Raw genomic sequence first — 27,149 nt, 5'->3', positions numbered from 1 at the left:
TGTACAAGTTTCACAATACTGCCAACCAGGTGATGAACATAAAGCTATACACACCCTTATCTCATATTCGCACCTGGTTAACACAAGTAACTTACACTAGTATACATGTTTATTACAAAATATCGGCTAAAGTATAAAGGAATACCAAATGCCAAAAATATCGCTCGTTTAGCTCTCCCCATAGCCTTTTTTCTCGAATTGCAAGTATTTTTCCATGTCATTATTTTGTTTATGCTCCTTCTCTTTTGTTTTCTTTTTTTAAATAAAATCTGCAGTCAAATAAACACAAGTTAGTAAGTAGTTGAAGAACTCGTACACTGTAGTTTTATATTTTTTCTATTACTAGCGAAATCCATAGAATGCAGTGGGATTTCAGTAAAATTCATTCTTCTGTATTCCGTCTTTTTAATATCTTATTCCCTAGTTACAGATCTCTCTAAACTTTAATGTCGTGTTTAAAAATTTGTGTTTTAAGCATGTTACAACAGTAAAACGTGGCTTTGTCGTTTGCTAAAACCTCGCATTTTTTTGTAACTACATAAATTTACCAATTCTGATCACTTTTTGACTATTCCTTTGAAACTGAATGAATACATAAAAAAGTGATAAACAGATAGATCTGTTGGCTCGTGAAAACTCTTCGAGGAACTATATGTATAAGTATTAAATATATTTTTCATTTATCCGAAACGTTGCTATCGAAATCTTAAATTGTACATAATTTCTCACTTCGTTATTAGAAAATACTTCATTTTTCTTTGTCTGTGCGAATAAGTAAAATTTAGTACCTCGAAAAGTTTTCTATGTCAGTTCTTTAAACATCAAGTATATCGATCAAAATGCTTTTCTTTCTCTAGTACTGTGTCTAATGTTTGATTCGATAATTGCTTCCTATATCCTATGATGTTTATAATTGTTGTTGCACATGGGAAAAGATCAGCGGAAAGTAAGAAATATTTATGGCCTTCAGATTCAGCAAAGTTTAAACTCTTTTCGGCTAGAAATTTTCCCTTTGACCGAGAAAAGTAATTCGTTGTGTGTATTTCTTTTGGGTAGAATGTTAACCATGAGTCTAAAATCTGCGAAATATACAAAAGCCGGACAGTTATAACTCATATTACAACGAGGAACTCCCAATAAGAAAATGTAATTAATTAACGTATTTAATATATATATATGTACACACGACAAATACGCGAGAATTCCGATATGAAATCTTTGTACAACACGCTAATCTTAAATTACACCGTTGTGTACACTGGGAGAATTGTCCTTAATCAAACGTACCATTTACATTCGTCAAATAAAAATACGAGAAAATTAATGATCACCGGACTAAAAAGAAAAAAAAGAAAATAACAAAAATAGATTTACAACACAAATAAATAAATTTTTTGAAAAACAAAAAATTAGATATCTCTTTTAGTACGTGTATAGAACAATTAGAACAATTTACAAATTTCGGGAACGAAAAAGACGCACTCTACCTATGCATTCGTTAATTCGTTTTCTCACTTTTTCGTTTACAAAAAATAGCTTACGATTCTCCTGTCATACTAACTTCTTCTTTCTTACTGCAGCTTATATTCTCTTCCTCTCTCTCTCTCTTTCTCTCTCTCTCTCTCTCCCTCTCTCTTTCTCTCCCACTCTTTCTCTCTTTTATACATTCTTTCTCTAAATCGCCTCTTAAAGAGCTTTGTACTTCAGAATGAATGTTCAGTTTCAGGACTTCCATGGATCATCAAATAAATATCAAATATTTGTCGCGGAGACGCCTCTCAGTATCAACTAAAAACATGTTGTACTGTCGATCGTGTTATGGAAAAACAATGAAGAGAAATTAGAAAATTTGAGCGCAAAAGAACAATTCTTAAAAGAAAAGATGTGTCAGACTCTTAGCAGGAGGTACAGAGTGACGAAATCGATACGTAGGAACATTCAGTCTAGGGCCTGTACAATTTTACCCTAAACAGGCCTGTTTCCTTCCCATAGAATCGACATTATTGTCACAATGGAATTAAAAAGCGAAAATTCCAATTGTCCGATAATAAACCTGGCACTGCACAGTGATATCACCACTTGAATTTATTATTTACTTTTCCTAAAACTCCGATCATGCCGATACTCTTTTCTTTTTTGTTCTTTCTATTAAAAAAAAAAAAGAAGAAAAAGAAAGAAAGAAGAAAAGAAACAATAAAACATGAAAATAAAAATAAAAATTGCAACTCACAGCACAGTGTTTGAATTTTTCCTGTATCTCTCCCTCGATCTTTAACTTAAATGTACATTTCGATACCGTTATATTATGCATATATGCAAATGATATTTACAGAAAAATCGTATAATATTGGTATGCACATTTTGTGTATCTGTTTTTGTGTATGTGTGTATACATATATAATATATATAACTGTCACATGTGGGCTCCGAATATCACGATTATCATTCAGATTAATTTCAGCTTTGTTACAATTTCGCCACAATTGGACTAGTGCTATATATAAACGTTTTTTAGGGCACCACTTCTCCGATATAAAAAGTGTACGTGGCGTACGATACACTTTTGGCCATAATGCTTAGATGCCAGTAGTTTTCTTAAACACGGTCGTATAATGCGTGAGAGCATTACGTTTTATTTTCTTTCATTCCTTTCGATTTCTTTTTTTTTTCTGTTTAAAATACTTAATTATCACTTTAGGCCACGCGAATTCCATCGAGTGCGTCTCCGAAACCATCAGTAGTATTAATATTCCTTGTTTCTCCTTTCACAATCAACGATGTACGCGCATAAACGTTTTTAATACAAGAGAGAACAGTGTAGCACCTGGTATCACGAATCTCTTCTGATTTACTGTCAGCTGCGTGCGCGAATCATCATCTTATCATATAATCTAAATACCCTTTTGCTATAACACGAATGACGTTAAATAGAAGAGATCGTGAATTTATATTCTGTTCCACTCAAGATATCTTGTTTCACCCCCTTCCCTTCTCTCAGGCCAGGGAGGATAACTTAACACTTTAATCTAATGGAATTAAGCGACCAGCTGCGAGTTTCGCTTTTGTTCGAAACCAATCGACAAATTAACTCGCGATCCGACGAAGTCTAATAAAAATTTTTCCAGCTAAAAACTTTTCGACAGCGCTACCTTTTATGTGGGTTAAGACCTTGGTGCCGGGTGATTATAAAACTGTTTCTGTGATTGGCCAGATGCAGGATACATTTGATTTCCAGGTGGCGGTGTAACAGGCGTGTATTTGGAGATCGATACTGCTGTGGTAGACGGCGGAATAAACTGGGGAGGATACGGATTTGAGCCTGGTGGTGCTTGAGACGCTTGGGGTACTAAGAATTGTTGTGGCTGTTTATTCGCAGATGTCTGAGGTGTAGCGTTCGAATAGACTTGTTGCGAAGAATTCTGTGGAACTGTGAAGTTTGGGTACTGAACGGGACAAGGTTTAGCTTGGAACTGAGAATAATGGATGGATGCAGATCCTGGAGGAGGTATATAGGGTTGAGGAGGCAATTGAGGTACCGGGTAACCTGGTGGAGTATTCGATACAGTAGGATGAGGCGGAGATGTTTTACGCGCTTTTAGTATTGCCTCTGCCGTTAAACCTGTAACGATTTACAGTCATGTAAAAAGTAATGAAATGGCTAAAGAGAATAGTAATATTTACCATGTTTGCGAGCTCTTTCCTCTTCGTCGTCGCTGAGGAACAATCCAAATTCTCGTTTCAATCTTTCTGTAAGATTTTCTCTTTGACGTTCGACTAAAGTTGGCGCGGCAGACCAACCAATTGTCCCTTCCTCACCACCTATAAGAGTATAAAATGTTTTAACAAAATAGTTTATAATTTTTGACGCTTAAACCTATTGTTATTATCTCAACCTTAAATCTCTTAGTATCCTCTATATTAACCTTTCTTTTCCTCGCCTTCCACGTTCGTGAAAAGCGGTAATGTGGTTAAGGTCGGTACATCAAGAGATAACGAGATTTTGGAACCTTCCTCATCGGAACTGAGCGACGAAGTTCCACTGCTCGCACTGTCTGATCTACCTCTAGCTCCTCCCTTATCTGTTGTAGAAGCATCACTCGACGGTTCAGGTTCTGGAGGCGTACCAGACGATTGCTGTTTGCGTTTACGGTATTCTGATATGGACAACTAGAACAGCAAATTACTTTTGAATAAACAAAAAACACATGGTAGAATAACTTCGAAGTAGAAATTTTATTCTATAGTTATTCTAACCTTTCGTTTAACAGGAGGGATTGTTTCGGGTTTAAATGCAGGAGCTGGCATACTATTTGGAACGACAGTTCTCGGGTCCTTTAATCGTTTGATTTCCTTAGGCGGAGCTTCCTCCTCTTTTACTGGAGTTTCTTCATTGTGAACATTTTGAGGGGTCGGTTTTGTCGTACACTCTTGTATCTCTATAATCTGCTCAGAAGTTTCAGACTTTGGCTCGATGTATGGTGTATTATTTTCTTCGATCACTTCTTCTTTAGCGCTCTCGTTTGTTAGATCATCCAACTTAGCTTCCAGCAATTCCCTTAACGCCGTCGAGAGCATAGACTTTTGTTCACCATTTTTGGATTCATCTTCCGTCTCCATATCAATGGTAGATTCGATAATAGCTGCTTCAAAATTTAATTGGCTTTTTGGAGCACTTGTTGCTTCTGTCTTTTTACGAATTCGTTCACTTAATGGTGGAATGGAATGGAAACTCTTTGGTGGTTCTGTGATAGATTCTGTGTCCATGTTGGAAGACACAGACTCAAAAATGGATTCTTCGGATGAAGTAACGAACGCGGACGGTTGTTCAATTTTCTGAGATTCCTGGCTCTGTTCGATTTCTTTAATGCTATTGTCAATGATACATTCTGGTTCGGGTTTGCTTCCAAATTCTTTGAATAACTTTTCCTCGTGGTTTAAATTGAATGATTTGAACGATGGCGACTCGTATTTCACATCATCTATTTCTTTATCCTCAGATTCGGAATCTTCTTTGGAGCTCTCCATCAAACCCTCAATACCATCCATGCTTTTATCCTTCTCCGAACTAGTGTCTACTTTTTCCTTATAATCATTTCCATCGTCGCCAGTAATTTTCTTCATTTGAGCTTCAACGTCAAATTCATCGATCGACATGTTGTCGTCAGATTTCATTTCGCACTTCGCGTCTTCGGATCTTTTATCATCATCACACTTATCATCTTCAACTTTAACCATCTCACTTATACTACCTCCGAATTCTAGTTTCATCTCAGCCACGCGTTCCTTCAGAATTGCATCCGATTCCATAACAGCGACTGGAGAGCTGAAATCTTCCATTTCTGTGTCTCCTTCGTTTTGATCGACTATCTCGACGGTACCTTTTTCCATATCCAATTTCTCTTCTTTCTTTATAATATATTCCTTCTTGCTCTTATTTTTCTGATGGCCAACTGGTTCATTTTTAACAGATCGCAATTCATTCTTGATAAAAGATTTTGACTCCAAGTGCATATAAGTGTCACAATCCATTTCATCTTTCTCTTCTTTCTTCATCCCGATGTTCTCTTGTTTCATTATCGAAGTGTCTATCACTAAATGTTTCTCGGATTTTACAGTTTTGAGATGAAAATCCTGTGGAATATCTATCGAAAGTTTTTGTCGTACGGCCTCGTTTGAATTTGCGTGTTCGTGTGAGGCAACCTCTTGCTTTACAGATTCTGTTGTCGTGTGACCTTCTTCATTCTGATCAACCAGCGAAGATTGTAGGTGCTCGATGAAATCGTCCTGAAAAAAATGGTTTAATTAAAAAATCAACTTCCTATTAATTTACAAAAAAACATTTCAATATACAATCAAACAGCAACTCACTTCAACAGGACACAAAGATCTATTGTTTGGAGTGGACTCAGGGACTAACATAGTAGGTGTAGTGGGTGGAGTGTAATTGTCTGACGATAAACTTTCTCTAGCTATTCTTCTTTTCTTCGGTGGAGCTACCATTTCACTGGCCGGCGGACTCTCCGGTCGACTATTTGGTGAATCACATTCTTCAGAAATGGCTTGACGTAACCATCTTTTCTTGGCAGATCCCGTAGAAACAGGGCAAACCGTATTTCCACTGATTCCTTGTTGTTTGCGTTGTGGCGGTGAATCGCATATTCCAGATACCGAATTCGCCGCCTGCACAAGGGTGGCTAAACTTTTGGCTGCATAACTCTGCGTTAAGAATTCTGCGGATGAGTCCGTCGGTAAAGAAAAATCCGAAGACCTGCAAAGAGGATTTATCGAATTCGTCGCAGAAGCCGGTGGTAATGCTGGTAACGGTGATATCTGAGATATATTGCTTTGCGGTGGATCGGGTGACTCTTTTAACCATTCATTCATTAGAACTTTCTTGGTTTTCGGAAATTTGAAGCCAGGAGCTAGAGGACCAACCGCTGCTGCGACTAACAAGCAAGCCGAGGATAAAGGAGTGGATGGAGTTGAACTTTGGGAGCTGCTGCTTGCACCGCTGTCACAGGTTGGACTTTTAACTGGCGTTGGTTGTTGCAAAGGAGGCGAACTCGGTCCAGGTGCGTTAGAATTTGCTAAAGCCAACAATAAACCAGCAGCTGTTGGTATTCCTTGATGAGCAGTTGTAGTCACGCTTTCGTTCGTACTTTTAGCAGGAGTATGCAGGTGATAAGGAGCATCTCGACTTTGCGAATGATTCTGGCTCAACAAAGGTGGCGATTGCATCGAATTGCTTTCTTCTCCGGACGATTCGTCCGAATCCGCGGAATTCAATCTAGTTCTTCGACTGCTACTTTGCGATTGAGAAGTACTAGTAGTCCTTGCTCTACCCTTTCTTCTCTTCCGCCTTAAAGGTCTATCGGAATTTTGTTGTTTTTGCTTTGTTTGAATCGTGACGCTATGACTATCTTCGTTATCGCTATGCGTACCACCAGACTCCTTCCGCTGTGCATTTCGTGCTTGAACTTCTTGTTTCCTTTGTTCCGCTTTCTCGAGCCTCTCGAAAGCTTTCATAATAGCTTCCATCTTTCTCTCTTCTCTGGTCATCTTCTTCTTGTCTTTCTTAGTCTCTGGCACTATTGGTTGACTTAAATTCGGAGAAGTTTGCGGCTGTTGCACTAACGTCAGCGGTTCCTCTTTAGGTATTTGGCGCACCGTATTTGCAACGGTGGTTGTAACTGTCCTTCTTGGTGGCGCGGATACCGATGATGACACTGTCGTCGGCGGTGGTGCAGGTTGTGTGATGACAGTATTATTGGATATCACGGTCGAGGAATCGCTGTCCTCGCAAATTGTGTTTCGTCTACCCCTTCGTCTCCGCTCTCGGCCATCTGCATTCTCAGCCAATGCTCCGTTGCTTCCTCTTCTATTCAACTGATTTAGAGACACTATTTGACATTCCCTCGGGTTATTACACGCACAGACAATGGGCATCATGGGGCCATTTGGATTAGGGGATAGCAAGAGATCATGTTGTTCGTGTCTGATCGTAATTTCGGCATTTTTCTCAATCGCGATTGTAGTCACAATATACAAATGTAACGTTCCTTTTTCTATACAATGTTTCACTTCCGCGTTAGGTTTACAACTACGTCGCACAAATCTAGCATCGTTTCCATACGTTCTTGTATCTACACAGACTTCTGTTCCGTCTCGTGGTAATCGATAAAAGAATACAAAGGGTCCGGGCCTCTGAGTATGATGCCTTCCTTGAGGATAGGACGGTCGATGTTGCGTACTTAACATATACTTTCCTCGTAATTCAACGACAGGTGTGTTTGGTGGGAGATACATCGTTGCTACCAGAAACTATATAAGAAGAGTAAAAAAAATTTTTAAGATACTTATTTTCATTAAAAAATAACTGTTCTCGTCTGAAAAAATACTTACCCTAACGTTGTTACTATGTACGTTGAGCCTACACTTTCCGGTGGCAATGACATTCATGTTACTCTGTCTCAAATCGCTGTGTGTACCATTTACTTTGATAGATGATATCCTGGCTCGTAATTCTGGACTATAGTGATTTGTCACTGCTTCCTCGTAACGTTCGATCCACTGCCTTAGTGGCGCGACGTTGGAGCTCCACGTATCTTGAGTTTCCTCTTCTTTATCTTCCAAACTCATTCTCCGTTTAGCTTTGCGTTTACCCGGGCCTCGCTTTGTAGCTTCTTTTTTACGAACAGCACTGGATTGTCTCGGATGAGAATCTCTCCTCTGCCTTTTCGCGACGTTATTATTATTGTTGTTGTTATTGTTGTTCAGTCGTCTTACTTGCGGTGGTTCAGATTTTCGTCGAGGAATTTGCTGTTGTAAAGTTCGTTTCTTGGGGATCGTACTGACCCCAACGTCAGTATCTGCCGAACTGGTGGACGATGTATCGGATGATGTATCTGAATTTAGCAATTCCTCGCGTTTACGCATTTGCAAAGCACGAGCTCTTTGCCTATCTACTCGTCGCGGTCGACAAATCTCACAGAGGTATTCGTCAGGAATGTTAGAACGATCTATACCCATGCAATCAACGTGTTGCCAAACTCTGAAATGAAAAATTTACACTTGCTATAGCAGCGCACTGAGCTGAATTCCATTAAATATCTTAAATGTCACAACTTAAACTTACAAACAACGATCACAGCAAATCATGTATCCATCATCATGTTCAAAGTCACTAGAAATGGACAAATTTTTAAATATGAATATATAATATAATATACAATATATAAATATAAATTAATATATTTTTTTTAATACAAATAATTACCATATACATCTAGTAACACTGTCTTCATCATCCCCTTCACCCTCGGGAGCAGTTTCGGTTTCTTCGCCTTCCAGTTCTGCGTCCCTGCCTATTTCGCTACTGATAGCACTGGCTGCATCGTCGTCCATATTAGCGCCACTAACAACTATGATGAATAACACAATGTCGCATGAAAAATACACGGCTTTCATTGTTATTGTGAATCTAATCGAGTAGCTAGTAGGACTTCGTACCTTTTCCATAAATGTAAGGATGCTGAGAAGTCGTAGACGAACTTCCGGCACCGTTGATAGGCTGTTTTGCATGAGATGGGGGTGACGGAGGTGACGGTGTTCGTGGTGGTGGTGCCCCATAATTGTGATCCTGTAGGACGTACTGAAGACACTATAATCAAGAATTACGTGTTCTAGGAACAACTATACAGACTACAAAATGCAACAGTGTACACTGCAAAAATGGCACTGAAGATTCGTTATTAAACTTCGCGTTATGTTTACTACGATATATGTGTTACCTCGTAAGGCGGAGGTATTCTTATAATTGGAGTTATAGGACGTTGTTGACGTTCGTCTTCTTTAGATTCGCGCAGCTCGGGTTCGATTCTAGAAAAATAATAAATTTAATTATTCAATTGATATAGAATGTGCGCACGGGGTGAAATAAAAGATCAACGAATATATAAGTGACAGAAATAGACACTAACTTATTCTCAACATCTTTGCGAGGTTCCATGCTAGTTACTGGTAGTAACGTCTTTACTTGTCCAGATTGTTGTCTAACTTGCTGGGAAAACTGTGACGTTGTAATAAGTTGTTTTTGTTGTATAGCTTGCTGCTGTATTTTAATCGGCTGATTTTTATGCATCAACATATTCGTGGCAACAGTCTGTTGAGGAAGCAAGGTTTTGATGCTTGCCTTTTGTGCGATCGCAGTTGCCGGACCTTGACCTTTCACCGCAGCTACGTTTGTATTTAGAGAGGTCTTAATACCGGCTACTTTTTGCGTGTGATTCCTTTGAGCTGGTTTTTGAGGAGGTATCGTTTTGATGCATCCAGGCTGTTTTTGAGCATTCTGCGGCCCTATAACGTTCTGTTGTTGTTGAATTATTTTTACTGGCTGCGCATTCGCATTTCTATGCAACGACTGTTGCACGACGTTCTGCGAGTTCGAAGTTTTTACGGTATTTGCAATTTTCTGAGGTACACTACTTTTCAAGTTGCTCTGCTGTAAATTTTGCGCTTGATTCTTCGTCACACCTACTCTCATGACCATTTGTTGTTGTTGTATCTTGGAGTTAACTACCTGAGTTCGTTGGTTATTGGGGATGGTCGCGGCGATCGTCGCAACCTTTTGATGAACATTCGTAATACTGTGACTTTTCTGTGTTTGTGGATTCGTATTCGCTTGTTGTTGCTGCTGAGGCTGTTGTTTCTGCGCCGCTTGTTGCTGCGATTGTTGTTGTGCTTGCGAAGTTTGCTGTAGCAACTGTTGTTGCAATTGGGACGAGTTCTGGATATGTACTTGCTGCGATTGTTGTGGCTGTGGAATCACTGGTTGTTTGTTTACGGTTAATAAATTGGCGTTCTGGAGCGTTTTACTGATATTTGGAACGCTGTTACTCTTGCAAGCACTCGCGAAGGATTGTACTCTGCTGGAATTAACCGTGGTCGCAGTCTGAGACTTTTGCAAAGCCGTCGCAGTTTGTGATCTCTGATGCTGCGTCGGCGGCTGAACTTGTTGCACGTGTTTCTGAACCTGCGGTAACTGTTGCTGACATTGTACTTGCCCCATTACTTGTACCTTCTGCATACCAGCTACGGAGTTGCCACATTTTTGGACGTTATTCACCGCCGCAGCGTTCGATTGCTGCCTAGGCACAGTCACGGTCTTCTGCGACTGAACCTGTAATTTCTGTAATCCCTGCTGTTGATTACCCGGTATCTGTTGTAGTTGTGCTTTATGATTCGGATGGCTACTTAACATCTGCGACGATACCTTTTGGTTATTGTAGACCTGCGCTACTTTCTGCGTGTTCGCGGCGTTTGCTTGCGCTTTTTGAAGCGTCGAATTCCCTTGTTGTTGGGCTCTCTGTACGTTGGTATTGTTCGTGACTTGATTAACAGCAAACTGGGTGGTTTGAGCGGTACCAGTCGACGACATTTGGCTCTTCTGTGCGGTCTGTATCCTAGGTACGGAGTTCCTCTGCACGGTTACCCCTTGACTGGCATTCGTCACAGCCTTCACTTTCTGCAAGTTAACCGTCTGACCCTGTCCGACGAGATTTTGCGTTTTCACGTGTATCCTTTGAATGTTGGGCAACGAAGTCGCGGTAGTGATGGCTCTAACCGCGTTGTTGCTTACGACAAGCTGCGAAGGGACCGGTTGGACTTTTAAAGGCATGCTAGCCTGCAAACTAGATATCGTGGTCGTCTGTTGCTGTTGTTGTTTGCCCTCACAGGTGACGACCACCTGATTTCTAGTTTGCTGTTTGCTCTGCGTGGATACTGTGGCATGCTGCAAAGGATACACATGTGCTACTCCGCTACCTGGAGATGATAAAGATTGAGCGTTTACCGGAACATGGGTTACGTTGGAGGATGCGTTCAGCGTTAAAGGCGCGGGCTGTGTTTGATGGCTAGACGACGGTAATTTCTGAGAGATGACGCGAGTCGACAGCACCTGGGTGGTATTCGTTTGAGGTCCAGTGATTCTCTGCACCTCCCTAACGGCTTTTGCTACTGGATAGGTAACGCTAACTGATTTCACGGTGGAAAAGGAAATAACATGACCAGCTGGAATTTCTGCGGCACTCTCCAAACATTGAAGGATCTGTGGTTTGCCGCCGGCATCGTCGGTTCCCGTCGGGTTCGATGTTTCCTGATTCCCCGACGAGGACGGCTGACTGCTGCTAGAGTTCTTCTTCTCGAGGGATGTTTCTACGGTGCCCAACTTTAAGACGAAGCTCATGGTGGTTTCAGCACTCTGTGGAAAGCTGTCAATGCGTTTTGACGCGACGGTGGCACCATCGTTCTCGTGAGCATCGGTATGCTCGGTTGGGGACGGCGGGGGAGGTGGGCCAGGCCCTGGGGACAATTGCTCCCCACCTCCACCTGTTCCACCCCCCGATAACTTGATCACCGACGGAGTCGACGTCTTGGAGGCCTTTCAATCACGCCAACTGGAAACTCGAGAGAGTTAGGATGGGATGGCTATCCTCGCCCTGCTTGACGGGATACCACGCTCTTCGATTCCGCTATTTGAGGATTCTGAACCATAGGCTGCAACATATAATCAGCGATTCTTCTGTTAGTCTTGAAATAGTAAGTCTTCATCGATAGTAAGTTTTCAACGATATTCGGTTGAGCAAAACGTATAGTGTAAGGGCTCGTCTTCGCTGAAGCACCATCGAGCAATCTCTTGTCGCTATTCCAAGTTTCTTGAAAAAGTCGCCGCATGTTGCTTCAGTGCAGACGAGTTCTGAGAAAAGATTCCTTGAAAAATTCGACGATAACTTTAAGAGAACGATACGTGTCGTTGGCTACGTACCCTAATCCAAACACCTCTCAAAAGGTATTAATTATTCAGCGTTCATGACGTGGCCATGGAATATTTCAAGATATTGATCCAGAAAAACGTTTCCAATTGTTCGATAAAACTAATGCTTATCTAATAGATATAGTTTTCGACGAATCTGTCTGAAAGATCTATCGAATCGGTTCACGATTGTTTCGATATCGTGAAAGCTGATATACTTAGCAACGGTGAAAAGGAAATGGGAGAAAGGAACCAAGCGGTATTTCATGTCTTAAGTATTTAATTACGATAGCAATATCGACAAGAGAAAGGGAAAAATGATCGAAATGATAATTTCTGATCGCGTTTAACAATGATATCCCTCGCTGTGGAACCAGTTCGGAATTCCGAGATAAAATCAATTTAGATTAGACCGCGAATCGATGGAAAGCGTTTAATACGTTTAATTATCATGTCTTCTATTGTTTAATACCAGAGTCGTTCATCGACTATCGTTGACAAACAAAATTCACATACAATGGCTATAAAAAGTATCTGTACATATCGTCACTTTCTAATGAAGTGTTCCTCTTTTTTCTTTTATCAGATTCTACATTTCACTTTCATAGTATCAAACTTTGGTAGTCGTATGAAAATATGTACCATTAAATAATACTAATCGTAAGTTTGATATACTTAAAACTAATTAAATAATATGTCGATGGCTTACTGCACAAATATTGTATGTCCACTTTTAACGTTTTCTAGAAAATCAGTCTTAAACAATAAATAAATATTTTTTGCATTGTGTTTACTGTTATCAACGCCATTGTAAAATTGGTTGCAAATCGTACATTGATGTTTCTTAGGAATATAAAATGATCACAATGGATCATGCTCGTTGAAAATATCTTTATACAGGTACACTATACGCAGTAAACAAAGTTATTGTTTTCGACAAATCTATGAAGTGGATATAATAATTTTTATACAGAATAACGAAAATATCTAAAGACTGAAATTTCACAAGAAGCAAACGTAATTTATGCAATATAATGATAATGAGATAATATTAATATTCGAGTAATTTACCAATATATTGTAGTATCATGTGTGTAGTATGTATGTAGTATATTGTAGTACAATATCCATGATACTGTAACGTATTATTCTAGGTGAATCTTTAAAGTAAACTGATAATTTTAAGCTTTTAAGACCGTTCGTACGCTATTCGCACAAACTATTATCACTTTCTATCGTTATAACTACACTGTGGATTTTTATGCAAATTTATATTTTTGAGAATATAATGAAGAATGTAAATTTGTCTGCCAACTGTTATAGAAGGCGCTATACTTTACATATTTTATACATTTTTTCATATTATGTGTATATATTTTAAATTTTCTATAAATGCATAAAATCCGCAGTCTAGTTGTAATAATATACAGTAAACACTTGAAGGTGTTAAAAATCGTTCGCCAACTGTCCTGAACAAAAATTCATATATTTAAAAAGATTAAAAGACGAACAGGATGATGGAAAGGCGTGGGGATACACTGATATCCTATTGCGATCTGTTAGGGAATTCGCCATTGCTAAAATATCGTTGCATATAACAGCTGCGAAGGAAACGACGCAATACGCAATCGTATGAACAACGATGAATCACTTGGTGTTGCACTTTTCTCTCCCAACGATAACCGAGTTTCCTGGCCGTAAGAAGTCGTATATCCTAAGCAAACAGAATAAAAAACGCAACAAATCGAGATTGTTGCGTGCGATTTCGGAAGTGGCAAGAAGATTCCTTTTGAAGAAACGTTACGAGCAGTGCGATACGCATTTGCCAGCTCGTGTCAAGTCCGCACGTGCGGCTGAACTTGCGCCAAATGTGCCTGCGTGTTCTACCACCTTGTGTGTACGACGCGCGCACCTAATAAATTAGTATTGTCAATATCCTCTACCGAACTCGAATTGCGTAAACAGCCGATCGGATATAAAAGATACGAGGCATTGGCCGGCCGTGGCGCGGCGGTGGGAGCTATCGCCAAGCTGAAATCGTTTCGTGCAACCATCGATAAAAGAGAAAATATAACGTATTCAAATAATATGGAAATACTTTCAAATATGCAAGGGAAAGTGAAGGAGAAGCGAACTAAAAGTGAGAGAGCATGTACGTATTTTTCTTTTACTTCCGCTTTTCTGCTTCTCAATTTTAGAAAAATTTCAACCGTAGTTTAAAGTTTAGAGAATAGAGCGGTAACCGCGTTGCTTTTGCGCGATACAGATTTGTGCAATTGTAAATGAATTTTAACTTGGATTGATTAACGAATTGATTAAAATTGCTTAATAAATAAATACTAGGGTGGCTTATAAGTTCGTTTTTTAAATACATTACTTCGTACTATCTTTCGTAATGAATAAAGTCTTCTGAATCATTTTAGCAGAACTCCGAAGCGAATTTTGTTTAAAAAGAAAATATAGTATTTCCTTCGCTGCTTTTGCTACTTTGAAGTTTCGCACCAAGTAGTGACGCAGAAGTACACGAATTTCCGACTTTTCCATGTTTCTTTCTAAACGAACAATGGGATAAAATAGAATTAATTAATCAAAATGAAATATAATCATTTGAAGGGCTACTAAATGATACTACAAAATAGTACAAGGGAATATATTAAAAAAACGCACGAACTTACGGATCGCCCTATTAATTCAATATGACTTATAATTGTAAGGAAGAGAAGTTGTATATCCGCTCTTTACTCGTATCGCAAATCAGTCGAAGCAATAACGATAATCTGCGAGCTCAGATCAAGACCGTTTTGCATAACGATGTTATCGTGTATCCACTTTTTATATATATTTTTTACGCTTCTAAGCGTAATCATAATTTTCATTCTTCCAACTTTGAACAGCATGTTCTATCGTTATCTCTTTTTCTCCTCTTCTTTTTTGCTTTTTCGTTTAATTTACAAACCAAATATTGCTAATTACTTGACGAGGTAACGCGAATATACAGGTATCGCGAAATGAAAAATTCCACGGCGAACGAAACTAGAGTTAGGATCACGTGACGAATGCGTAAATAGGAGGCAGTTTGTTCGATGCGTATGCTACCTTTTCTATCGCACTCATTGTCAGTGGCACGTGCTGCTACTACTGAAAACCATTAACGGCAGTGTAGTCGTTTCCCAGGCTTTTGTCCCCGCATTCTCAAAAGAGGTGGTTAGGACGGTAATTGGACGAGGTTTTTTTAGAAACAAGTTGATATAAAAGAAAAGACTTGCAACTAATTAGCGTAGCACGAAGGAAACACAGTATCCAATTTTATTGGATAACAAAAAACAAATAAAACAGCTTCGTCCAAAAACGTATAATTTGTAATTCACCGATGGAAAGTGGAATCGTGTGGTTTCCTATAATTAACGCGATCTACCATTTACAGTTTACATTACGTATTGTGGCTGATTACAATGAATGATTGTCTGTATTAATACTTCGGTTATTAATCTTTAATAATTCGGTATTAATCTTTAGAAAGTGTATGCTTTCAATAAATATCTTGTAACCTCTATGTATACATTTCCAGATTCGTTTTAAATTTTACCAATATAATAACGACAGCTGTGTCTCGTTACACTGCTAATAAAACTTCAAAATGTTTTGTATAATATATATAATAAAGAGTTCCTAAAAATGCACGAATAATACTGTGAGTCACTGTATGTACACATAACCAGCAGCATGCATTTCCAGTAAATTCTGCCACGCTCCTGCTCAGATGTCTCGATCTACATGGTGCATGGGATCGAATTTAACCCTCGAATCGCCGATTCATCGGGTGTTGTCGTGGTCGATTTGACGAAAGCCATCGCACGTTATATAGCTATATAGCTGTCACGTGACTGGTTACAGTGTAACGACGTTATCGGCACTGTCAAAACGCCAATAGCAAGGATTCAGCTTTCATCGCGCAACCACGCAGGCGTCTGTTAACCGAGGTTATGCACTCTGCAGTTCCTCGTTGTGTGCTACATTCGATTAAATTTTAACCAAACCTTGTGAAATTCCGAAGAGATTTCGATAGTTTTCATCGTCCGTTTCACCAGGCAACTCTTTTGCCAGCCCTCGCTTTTTCTGAAAAATGCATTTTTCTAAGTACTCGCTTAGAACGTGCCGAGAACCGCTGGAACGCAGTATTATTTCAGATGCTACGAAATCAGGGAAATTGCCAGAACCAACTGCAGCATTGTAAAAGAAACAAAACTATATTCGCGTAGCTAAATATAAACCTTGCTTCAGCGGTTGCGTTCCATTGCGAGCTGGCTAATAAACGTACCGCGATGCACTTTCGTAAAATGCAATTTACATTTCACCGAGAATAACATCTTCTTATAAAATATTTAATCATCCTACGGAATAGTACCTCAACGTAGAGCGTTTTCTAGGCGACTGGTCTCTCCTCAGTGTGTAACTATGATTTCCTAGAAATATCATATCGATAAACGTCTTTTCGATGTTAACGTCTTTAGTATTTAATCTGTACGTCACACAGCCAACACTGGAAATGGATAATGCTTCGAACCTGGTCAATCTGAATTCGGATGTGGACAGAATAACAGATTACTAACTGACTGCGAACGTTTGCGCGTTTTTGAGAAATTTAAAAAATCTACAAAATACATATAATATGCAAAAATATAAACAAGTATTCAAAATGCGGCACTTATTATAATATTTAGTAAACCAAGCGAATTTTTATTTACCTTCTATTCTCCTAATTACGTTCACAAAAATTATATAAACATCCACAGCCACACACTATGGTACAATATACCGAATAAGTGTATCCAAAATTCCGAATTCGTTGTACCTCCCTTGTTCGTTACATATCAGACTTTAAGACTTTTGCTAGGTTTTGTGAACACTCGAAGGATTAACCAAGGTATCTTTAGCATTGTCGACAATTTAGGTGGTTAAGTTTGGTACCAATTTGTCTAGTTTACATTTACTCCTTGTGCACTTGTTCTGTTTGATTCGTGATTGATTTCATTATTTCTGCGTAAGATTTATTGGTTGTTAATGGAGTTGAAGTTTGTCTGATGTGTGTATCTGAACAGGCAACAGTTGTTTGTTCATAACCTCCCCCCCCCTCAAAATGTATTTAACTATATTAAACAATTAGGAATATTAAAAAAAAAGAAAAGAAAGAAGAAAGCATCTTTTGTTTGGTTTGATTGTTGCGGAATTACCCAAGACTTGATAATATTGCGAAGGCAGTGTATCTTTTCCGGAGGGTAAAGGATTAGTTGGGTGGTCGCAGCAGCAAGGCAACTATCGTCGATGTAACAACGGCGGGTGTTCTGGCCGCTATTTTGCCGCGATGTTTCCACCAGTCGCGAAGTTAACGAGGTTCCGCGCGCGAGCGTGCAGCGTTGCACGGGCTGGTTTGTCACGTTGGCAGCAATGGGATTTGTGGCGACCTACTTGGCGTACCTCGACCCTTGCATTGATTTGATACGAACCAAAATTATTCCTGAACGATTATCGCTCGATGTTGACCTCTCCTTCCACGTCCTACCATCTTGCTTCTTTTCCATCCCTGATCACATCTATTCACGGATATTTGCCATTCTAGTTTACCTGCTCCTGTTAAGCTATTATATCAATTTCTCCAACTAGCTCAGCCAGATAAAACGTCGTTCGCTGTTTTATGTAGTTTGCCCGCTGCAAATTATCAAAGAATCGTGTATCGGTGGGAGCAGAAAGAAAACTCGTTGGATACAATATTATGCTGTTTACAATATTATCAATCGAGCATTGTTACTCGACATGTGTCGACAGCGTCTCCAACAAGTTGTTTGACGCTTCCGCTGACCCCTTCTCAACCACAGGGCAATTCAACGTTGCAGGAAAACGGCGTTGCTCTCACCAGCAACCCGTGCGCAGTTGGAACGCGCATTCTACTGCCATGTAACTAGCCCGATTGTAAGCAATCGTGCGGATGAAACTGGCAATGATATCCCGATTCCTCTCTCTTTTTAAATCTTGATTCGATAATCAGGTACAGGTATCAACCGTACAACACAGTGCTCCTACAACACGGATTCACTCTAGCACGGTTCGAGGATTGAGTAATTCTTCCAAACCGGCGCGTAATCAGAATTTTTAAGTGCAAGCATCGTCATTCGATATCTTTCATTGGAGTCAGCGTATGTGTATTGTCTCAGATTTGCGCAATTTTGGAATATTGAAACTTTTAATCCATTCTTAGTTTGTAGAGTATTAACCCTTTTAAGCAGTTCGAAGCTTCTCTGATAAAAAAATCGATAACATTTTTCACAACTAACAAAAATAGAAATCATACATAGATTAACGAACGTCGTTTAATAGAATTTAGTAATGACGAAAAAGAAAATATTATGTAACATAAATTTATAAAACTTGATTAATTATTGACTGTTTTAATAAACATTAGTACACTTTTGTTGATCTTTGGAATATAATCTTATTTTTGTATCAGTTCTTTGTTTCGTATAACACGGCATATTTTCGGAACTTAACTACGTACTATCGTGTTATACGGGGAATACTAGTAATCAAAGTAACTCGATCTCCCGTAAAAACGTATACAAAGAATCCTATCCATATTGATTCTTTTTATAGCATGCTTCCCATTTTGCTTATGCCCATCGAAAATGACGTTGATTTTCTCCCCTTAAAAGCAGCATTAATTCCATCCACTTTCTCGTCGTTCGTTCGAAATACGCGTAGAATCGAAGAAAAGCAGCGAGACCATAACGCGACCTCCCACCAACGACGATACTAACCATACCTACGACTAGTTCTACGCCGTTAAATAAACGTTCGACTTCTCTCTCCCTCTTTCTTCCTCTGTCTCCCTCTTTCTCCTCGTCCAAGCCCGTTTTTCTGTGAGTCCATCTTTCGCTCCGCTCTCCGTTCCTCCCTGGTAAGGGAGAGCACGAGCGTGTAACATACAGTAAGCCGTATACAAAGGCCTGATTGCCGGACACTCGGTGAAATATGCCAGTTCCCCGCCAATAACCGGTATCGCGCTGTCCTCTCTTCACATTTGCGCTGTCTTCGCTATGTTCACGGCAGATCGGCGTGGAGTGGAAGGAGGACAACGCGGCGCACACAACATCACGTTGAGAAAGAGAAGGAGAAAGAGAATCAGAAAGACAGAGTTGAAAAAGGCGAACGAGAAATTGCTAGTGGAAGTAAACCGAGATACGAGACAATACTATGCCCGAGACAGATGCCACTACGCGAAGCTTTTCTTTCGCGATAGTATGTTTCCACGATTAACTTTCTAAAATATCCGTTTCTTTCTCGGAACTCTCCTGCTTTTTTTCTATTATGTAGACAGTACATTGGATCGTTACGTGGATAATTCCACAAAATTAAGAGACACAAGAGGCAGAGGATGGTCAGGGAACAAGGAGGGATTTAAACGCCACTCATGAAGAAGATGGTTGTTGCGCAAAGAACAAGCACTCCATTCCGCGAGAGTTTCGTGCTACTCCGCTCGATCATGCATGTAAATGAATGGGAGCGTCACGAGGCCTGCGAATGTGCTCGTGCGCACCGCTCCGCAGTTTTGCAATCCCTTTTCGTACTTTCGTGGCGGTCGATATGCAACACACCACCACGGGAATCGCAGTCGTTCGGCAAACTCCTAAAAGATGGCTTGGCGTTTCCACGAAACTGCTGCTCTTTATCCTCTTCAAATTTTACTACGAACCCTCTTCTACGGTGGCTTGCAAAAGTATTCGTACACTTCCCATAGAAAATTTTTATGTGCATATTGTGCATGTTACATGAAACATTTTGATATTTCATTAGCACTATAATGAGACACGATTGCCAAGATTATATTGGCAAAATTTGAATCCAATCTGAAAATATACATACAAGTTACAACATATTTATTGCAAATTTATATTTAGTAAAAAATTAATATATAGTATGAATAATCACTTCAAGCATATAAAAAGTGTTAAAGATGGTCTCAGTGAATGCTGAGACTTATTAATAAACTGCCGATTTTTATGCATTTATAGGAAATTCGGAAGTGCAAAACTGTACAGGATGCACATGATATCAAAAAACATATAAAGTATCAAAAGTATAGTGCTTTCTATAATATTTAACAAGTGAAATAATTTTCTAGCAAGGTTCTATATTTTTAATTATATTGCCAGAAATATGGATTTGCATAAAAAGCCGCAGTCTACTTACCAATATCGTGGATGATTGTCTATTTTAAATACTTTTGTGATATCAGCAAAATATATATCTTATTTATTTATATCTACTAAATACATATCTTGTAACTTCTGCATACATCTTCAGAATCGTATAAAATTTTACCAATATAACCACAACAGTTGAGTGTCATTACAGTACTAATGAAGTTTCAAAATGTTTCGTATAAAACACGTAATATGCGCATAAAAAAGTTTCGCCCAGCATACGAATACTTTTGCGAGTCACTGTCGTTGATAAATCTCTTTCTTCCTTTTTGTTCCTTAACCAACTAAAATATAATCTTGAATCATTTCAACTTTCTAACACTTCTCGATCGGCGGTTAACAAGAGAGAAGAGCGCGAGTACAGAATTGGCTAGAAGAGATTGCCGCGGACAATTTCGTTCTATTTGCCGACAGCTGCGATAGCGAACAACTCTGCGGATTAATCACTTAGGAATGCGACCGCACTATGGTTAAAGAAAGACCCATCCACGCTAAACCGATTGGAAATCATCCCATTGCCCGATAATCATCCTCTATTGGCCGAGGTTCAAATTCGGGAATTCAATTGGAATTCCTATCAAAAGTAAGAAATATCGATGGATAAAAATATCTTGAAAAAGCGTTCGTTAGCCGCGAAAGATCGGACGCGTAACGCGGCTCTGTGCATTACGTGGGAGTGTTGGAAGATAGAGGGGACGAGAGACGAAGATTCAACATTGTGCACCTCCGCTATTAAAACCAAGGTTACCGAGAAGCGTGCATCTTTCTTTCTCTCTTTCTCTCTTTCTCGCCTTCGAGTCTGCGAGTCTCCAAACCGGACTAAATCTCATTATTATGTATACATTTCGTTGCACCGTCAATCTGGACGCTTAGAAATTCTTTCTCCTTATCTCTTTCTTCGAAAGATGTCCTCATCTACTTCTACGATTGCATAATCTTTTCCTAGCGCGAAAAGAACCATCTCCGCGTAGAAACTATTGGCGTTCGCTACTCGATAAAACGGATTAAACATCTGTTTAATCGCGCTTTAGATAAAACTAACTACTCGCGCGGGACAACCTTATCACGTCGGAATTTTATGCAATCGTAATCATATGCGATAAACTTCTATCCCGAACGTAGAAAACATAAAGCTAAGGGAAATGCATCGATTCAACTGTGATGAGGAAAACTCGCGAATGGTTTACTTTCGTGGGATATATTTTATGGCTGACCCAGCACGCCTGTATTCCTCTGTCAACAGCAAAAAGTTTTGCCACGGTACACGCTCCTCCGTTTATCGTGTGAATACGTCGTAACCCATAGTAACCGCGAGCACCATTAATACACTGTGATGTCATCCCGAAGAAATGCATCGGTTCTTTGCGGCGTAAATCTTGCGAAATCGTTGCTGGTCTCGGTATTGCGTTTGATTTTCCAGCGGAATTAACCAGATGCGTGCAACTACTATAGCTATATATAGCCCCAGTATTGATGGTACAAATGAGACGGGGATTATTCTACATGAAAGAACAGACCGAAAATATAGACTAAATATTTTCATTCGAGGCTTCATTTTCGAAAAAATCGAATTTGCAGATTTCTTTAGCACGCGTGAATTTGGCTAATTACCAAACGAGTGCGAGTAAACAATCATCAAGTGTTACTCTATGTGCGGAAATAAATGAAAAATGTAGAATAGAATTTGTCTGTTTAAGGGCTTAATGGCTAATTCTCAAAAAAATTGAATTCGAACGTGCATAGTTGAGAATAGGCCTGATCAATTTTCAAATTTCATTTTTTCAGGAATGAAGCATCCTATGTAGGAATTTTGTTCTATATACCTAACCTCCTATCGGTTATTCACCCCTATACATTCCGGAATTAACTAAATTCAAGTATTCTTGACAAATTTTCAATTTTGATATTTTCGAACACGAATGAAAAAAGTTTATTCCGTTCGACTTGCTTTTCATGTAGAATCACTCCCATTTCGAATTTACCATTAATATTAAGACTTCCTTGCCGAAACATTAATTTTTTGAATGAATCTGAAGATAAATTCCTATCATTAGACAAGATATTATTGTAAATCAATTAGTACAGGATATCAGTAGTTTGGTCTCGCTCTCGAGCAGCTTTCAGCAAACCGCTGTAACTTTATACGTACCAAGTTTTTCGCCTGATACGAAAACGATCAACTTTGAGGTAAATCGATCGCGATATCTTTTAAATGGCCAGTTTATATTCTAAAAAAAAATATAAATAAAAGCAATAAAGCAATAAAACTCGGTAAACAAGACGTACTTTAACTCTTCGAGTGTTTGTTTATAACTTGATCTTTATATTTTATTTATATTTTAATTTCCTGCTAGTTGCTCTGTTATTAATCTTGAAATCTTTTTACAATTTTTAGTAACTCATTCTTATTTGTTGTAGCTTAAAATAAAGAATATTTTAATATGTATTATAGTTTGTGTAACATCTTGCTTTTTTTAATAATCTGGATTCCAATTACACGTTTAATATAATAAATAAACCATTGTTTTTATAAGCTTCTTTTTATTTGGCTTGGTAATAAAATTTTTGTACAATGTCATTTTATTAAAAGTATAATGCAACTAAGTAAAGATGTATTTTTTAAATATTTACTTAGTAACTAATGTTACTAATGTAATGTAATGTAAGTAAGTAATATACAGACTAAGCACTCCAAAGGTTAAGAAATCTTCGAACTTCTTGATCTAAAAACACACGCACAGTTTATCCGGACCATATGTTTGGATTTGTTCGATCGACAGATATCTTGCCGGTAATCGATATAACCTATCCTAACTATTGCTAAGTGATGACACGAATTCGTCCATACGATGCGCCACCAACCACTACTTTGCGAATAAGTTGCGATATAGTAGTGTGCATACGCACTGACATCGTCCTATTGGGTCTTTCTCGATGACGTCAGTAGGGTTGACCAATGGTAATGGTCACGAAAGAGAGACAGAACACTAGCAGCGAACTTGACAAATCCGTTACTATTGTTTTAATAAAAAAATGAATAAATGTTACCCGTTATGACCCAGATTTCTAGAAGTACCTGCTTTGATATTGGCAGGTTAAAAAACCAAAGATCATCGAGCTTTAAAATAATCAAACTCTTAAATGTTATACATAGGAAAAAGATGTAAAAATAAGGAAGAACTATCTATTAATAATAATCATAATAAAAATTTAATTGAATAGGAAAATACAATTGAAGTTTCTAGTTCCTTATAGTTTGGATGGAAGAAACGACACATCTTTCGAATGACTTTCTTCTGATTCTCTTGTGAATAAAGTATGTAATATATTGTATATGTCGCGCGTGCCCGTCACTGCGCGCGAACTTCCCTTGGTTGCGGTCGATACGATTTCACCTCGTAGCCAGCAAATGCTACCACCAGAGGCGTACCCCACCAAACTAAATTTCGAGCTCGAGCATTTAAACCTCTGTCTTCTTTCCGTTCGCATTCGATCGATTTAACTTCAACTTGTTTCAACGATTCAATCGTGTTTTCAAACACTTGAATTCACAAAAAAATTTTCTTCTTACAAAAATATATCAGGCCTAACATATACCTAACGTATAGAATAACATAGATTAGTATAGCTAATATAGAATAGTATACATAATGTATAGAAAAAGAAAGTTTAAAGAAAACAATCAAACAATGTTGTCAAGATCAACATACTGAACAACTTCTTCCGCTCGGCTTTAGTTTTTAAATTATGCAGAAATTTATTGATATTATTATTATTATATTATTTAATGATTCATTTTATAAATTTTTGTTCCGTAAACAGTCTTTCAATGATGGTAGATATATCTGTTACATGTTTGACCAATTGCAGATCAGAATAAAGTGCAACATTCTATATATCAATCAATTTATTGAAAATTGACAATGCATTTCAAGGTCATTAAAATCAGGTAAAATACGCAAAGTTATGTAATTAATTGAAAATTGTATCCTATAAGAGATAAAAATGGAAGAAATGATTACGATCGGTCAACTGAGGAAATTCGTAGCGACGCTTCTAGTTACTGACAGCTACCCACGAGCACCATATCTGCAATTGTGCCGTACTCTACTACGAGAATTCCAAATTTGACTTTATAACTTCGAGCGACTTCCTTCCCGCACACATAACTTGATCTGACAAACAGAAACCATTCAGCTCACCTCGAGAGATTTATATATGTGTAAAGATCAACTTTTCCACAATAATATCTTATCAGTTTCGGTTGAAATTCGGCTGCTATAACTTGATATTCGATGAGATGCATTGAATATTTCTCGATCATTCGATTAAAATGAATGTGGCAAAAATATTGATAAATTTAAAATTCTCGAAACGCAAAGTAAAACATACGAATGAGAATTTGACACGACAGGAAAAAAGATACGAAGAATTTTGCGAAAGAGCAAAATGACGAAAGAAAATAAGAGAGATAAGAGTGGGAATTGGAAGAGATCGCGAAAGGATCAAGAAAAAAGAAAATGACAGTGGTCGATGAAAGTAAATGAAGGAACAAGAGAGGAAGGAAAGATATACGTATATACTACATACATATACATCTGTATATTATATATATGTGCAACGGACGAGAAGGGAAAGAAAAGAGAGACAGAGAAAATGGAGAAGGGAGGGGGCAACAATATGGCCGTCTGGGAGAGAAACCAGCGCCGCCTGGCTGATTTTTCCATTCCCGCCGTGAAATAGTTTTCAATATACAAACTTTCTTCGCTTGGTTATGACCATTAAATAACATTCATGAATTATTTAGTATTATACGTTTGTAAATTTGATAAAAACTTGCTAAAAATTGTCATATAACCTTATGATATTATATACCAATGTACTAGTATATATTGGAATGTACCAAATGTATTCAAAATAATTATTTCTGAAATCTTGAAAACAGTATTTTATAGTAACATAAGATGATCATTTAATTAAGAAAAAGTTTGTAACAGCATATGCAACATTATTAATTGAAATACTGCCTGAATGGAACATATTTGTTATTACAACCACACCATACAACCTTAGAGTATCTGCAAGCAAATTAATTTTAGATTTGATGTCCATTCATTTGAAATAAGTAAATGTGCTAAGCAAAATCATTTTGAAGAATTTTGTCACTCACTTATTTACTTATTCTTCCTACTTTTACAAATAACATATAATAATTATGTATACATATATAAGTAAAATTATAAACTTGTCAATCAATTATGAAAACCTCTAACATGAAATAGTAAGAATACAACCTTATCTTCTTACATATTTACACAGCAATTTCGTTAGCCATTTCTTAATATCAACAGGTTTAGTAATTCGCAAATACATGATTAATTCTACTAATCCGAATAAAACCGAAAATATATCATATTAGCCTAACAAAAGAAGTAGAAAAAGATTGGATAGTTACAAAGTAATCATTCGTGCAAAATTCTCGAATAAAGACGTAAAAGAAAAGATGAAGAACGCAGGATAAATGTTTAAACATTACGCGAAAGTTAATAATCACGTAAGTTAGACAACTTAAGTAGTATGTGTACGATGTGGTTGACCTGTACTCGCTCACCATTTTACTAATCATTGTTGCCACCATTCGGAAACAAAAATTGCAATCAACAAATACTTTTTAAATCTCTCTCTTGTTGCAAAAAGACAATGAAAAAATTGCAATCGAAATCAATTTAAAACGCCGAAATCGAAATTTCGCGATGTAGACATTTTTTTTCTTTTTTTATTAAGTCAAGTACAGCAATAAGCGGTAAAACAAGACAGATGTCAATAAAAATTGTGAAAAACTTCTCGATGATAAAATTACTTTATATTTTCGAAAGCGATTTGTAAAAAGGCACGAAATGCAAAATAATTTGAACGTCACAAACGATTCATAATATGAACAGAATGGAGCATTACACCTGTCTTTTATATGACAGTTCGATTGAATTTTGAACATTTGTCACGATAATTGCAACTTTATACTCATTTGGAGCAATAAGAATCCATAAAAATGTATTGCTTACCTTAATATGACAGGAATACAGAAGCTCACTTTAAACTTGGATGTAAACACAAGCATTTTTTAATGGAAGTCACACCAGGGCAGCTTAAATAATAAACGAAAAAACACTTTTTACATCGCGGGAAACGTTATTTCACTATTCGAGATTTTATTACGTTATTAAATACCACAATAAATACGAGAATTCACGATCTCTTCGGAAAACATCCATCGAAAACTAAAGATGGCAGCCATTCTTCTGTACAAAACAAAGGTTCACATCCACGGACTCGCAAGCAATGAAGCCTCGAAACCAGATAACTTCCGGCGCTACCATCAGCCCGCCATTTTCAATCATTCGAAAATGTATTAGCTTTTTTTCGATAAATGTACAATAAGATTTAATTCAACACTTCGATTATATTACTTCACCACCGCAAGTGTATCGTCTTGACTTTCTTTTATGAAGTCGAAGAATATACTTATTTTTCGTCGCGTTAGATTTCAGATGTTAATATCATATGTTACTGGTAGCTGGCGCCTA

At 38.0% G+C, this 27,149-nt stretch overlaps 1 protein-coding gene across 6 annotated transcripts; it reads right to left on the bottom strand.

Annotated features, from left to right (window-relative positions):
- Nucleotides 1-243: 243 nt before the first annotated feature.
- upSET (SET domain-containing protein upSET) lies at nucleotides 244-27,124 on the bottom strand. 6 transcript variants are annotated; one of them, XM_069129972.1, is made up of 13 exons: nucleotides 26,794-27,118; nucleotides 26,628-26,710; nucleotides 9,480-12,054; nucleotides 9,291-9,378; nucleotides 9,010-9,160; nucleotides 8,777-8,921; nucleotides 8,636-8,683; nucleotides 7,903-8,551; nucleotides 5,869-7,821; nucleotides 4,255-5,784; nucleotides 3,924-4,167; nucleotides 3,682-3,819; nucleotides 244-3,619 (listed from the first exon to the last, which is right to left on the bottom strand). In XM_069129972.1, the coding sequence occupies exons 3-13, from the start codon at nucleotides 11,741-11,743 to the stop codon at nucleotides 3,162-3,164; spliced, it is 7,668 nt and encodes a 2,555-aa protein (XP_068986073.1). In that variant the 5' UTR covers nucleotides 11,744-12,054; nucleotides 26,628-26,710; nucleotides 26,794-27,118; the 3' UTR covers nucleotides 244-3,161. The 6 variants fall into 6 exon arrangements, with proteins under 6 accessions (XP_068986073.1, XP_068986074.1, XP_068986072.1 ...); XM_069129973.1 differs by having other exon boundaries at nucleotides 9,010-9,151; nucleotides 26,628-27,119; XM_069129971.1 differs by having other exon boundaries at nucleotides 26,628-27,118.
- Between the last annotated feature and the right edge of the window lie 25 nt (nucleotides 27,125-27,149).

This window comes from Bombus flavifrons, chromosome 16 (genome assembly GCF_040668555.2).
Source record: "Bombus flavifrons isolate JBK064 chromosome 16, iyBomFlav1_principal, whole genome shotgun sequence".
NCBI classification, from domain to species: Eukaryota; Metazoa; Arthropoda; class Insecta; order Hymenoptera; family Apidae; genus Bombus; species Bombus flavifrons.
This window is presented reverse-complemented; position numbering and strand designations above follow the sequence as displayed.

Coding starts and splice junctions, on each gene's coding strand:
- upSET (XM_069129971.1), bottom strand. CDS start 11,743: ATGAGCTTCGTCTTAAAGTTGGGCACCGTAGAAACATCCCTCGAGAAG. Junction 9,161..9,290: donor GAATACCTCCGCCTTACGAG/GTAACACATATA, acceptor TCTTGATTATAG/TGTCTTCAGTACGTCCTACA. Junction 8,684..8,776: donor AGTGTTACTAGATGTATATG/GTAATTATTTGT, acceptor GTCCATTTCTAG/TGACTTTGAACATGATGATG.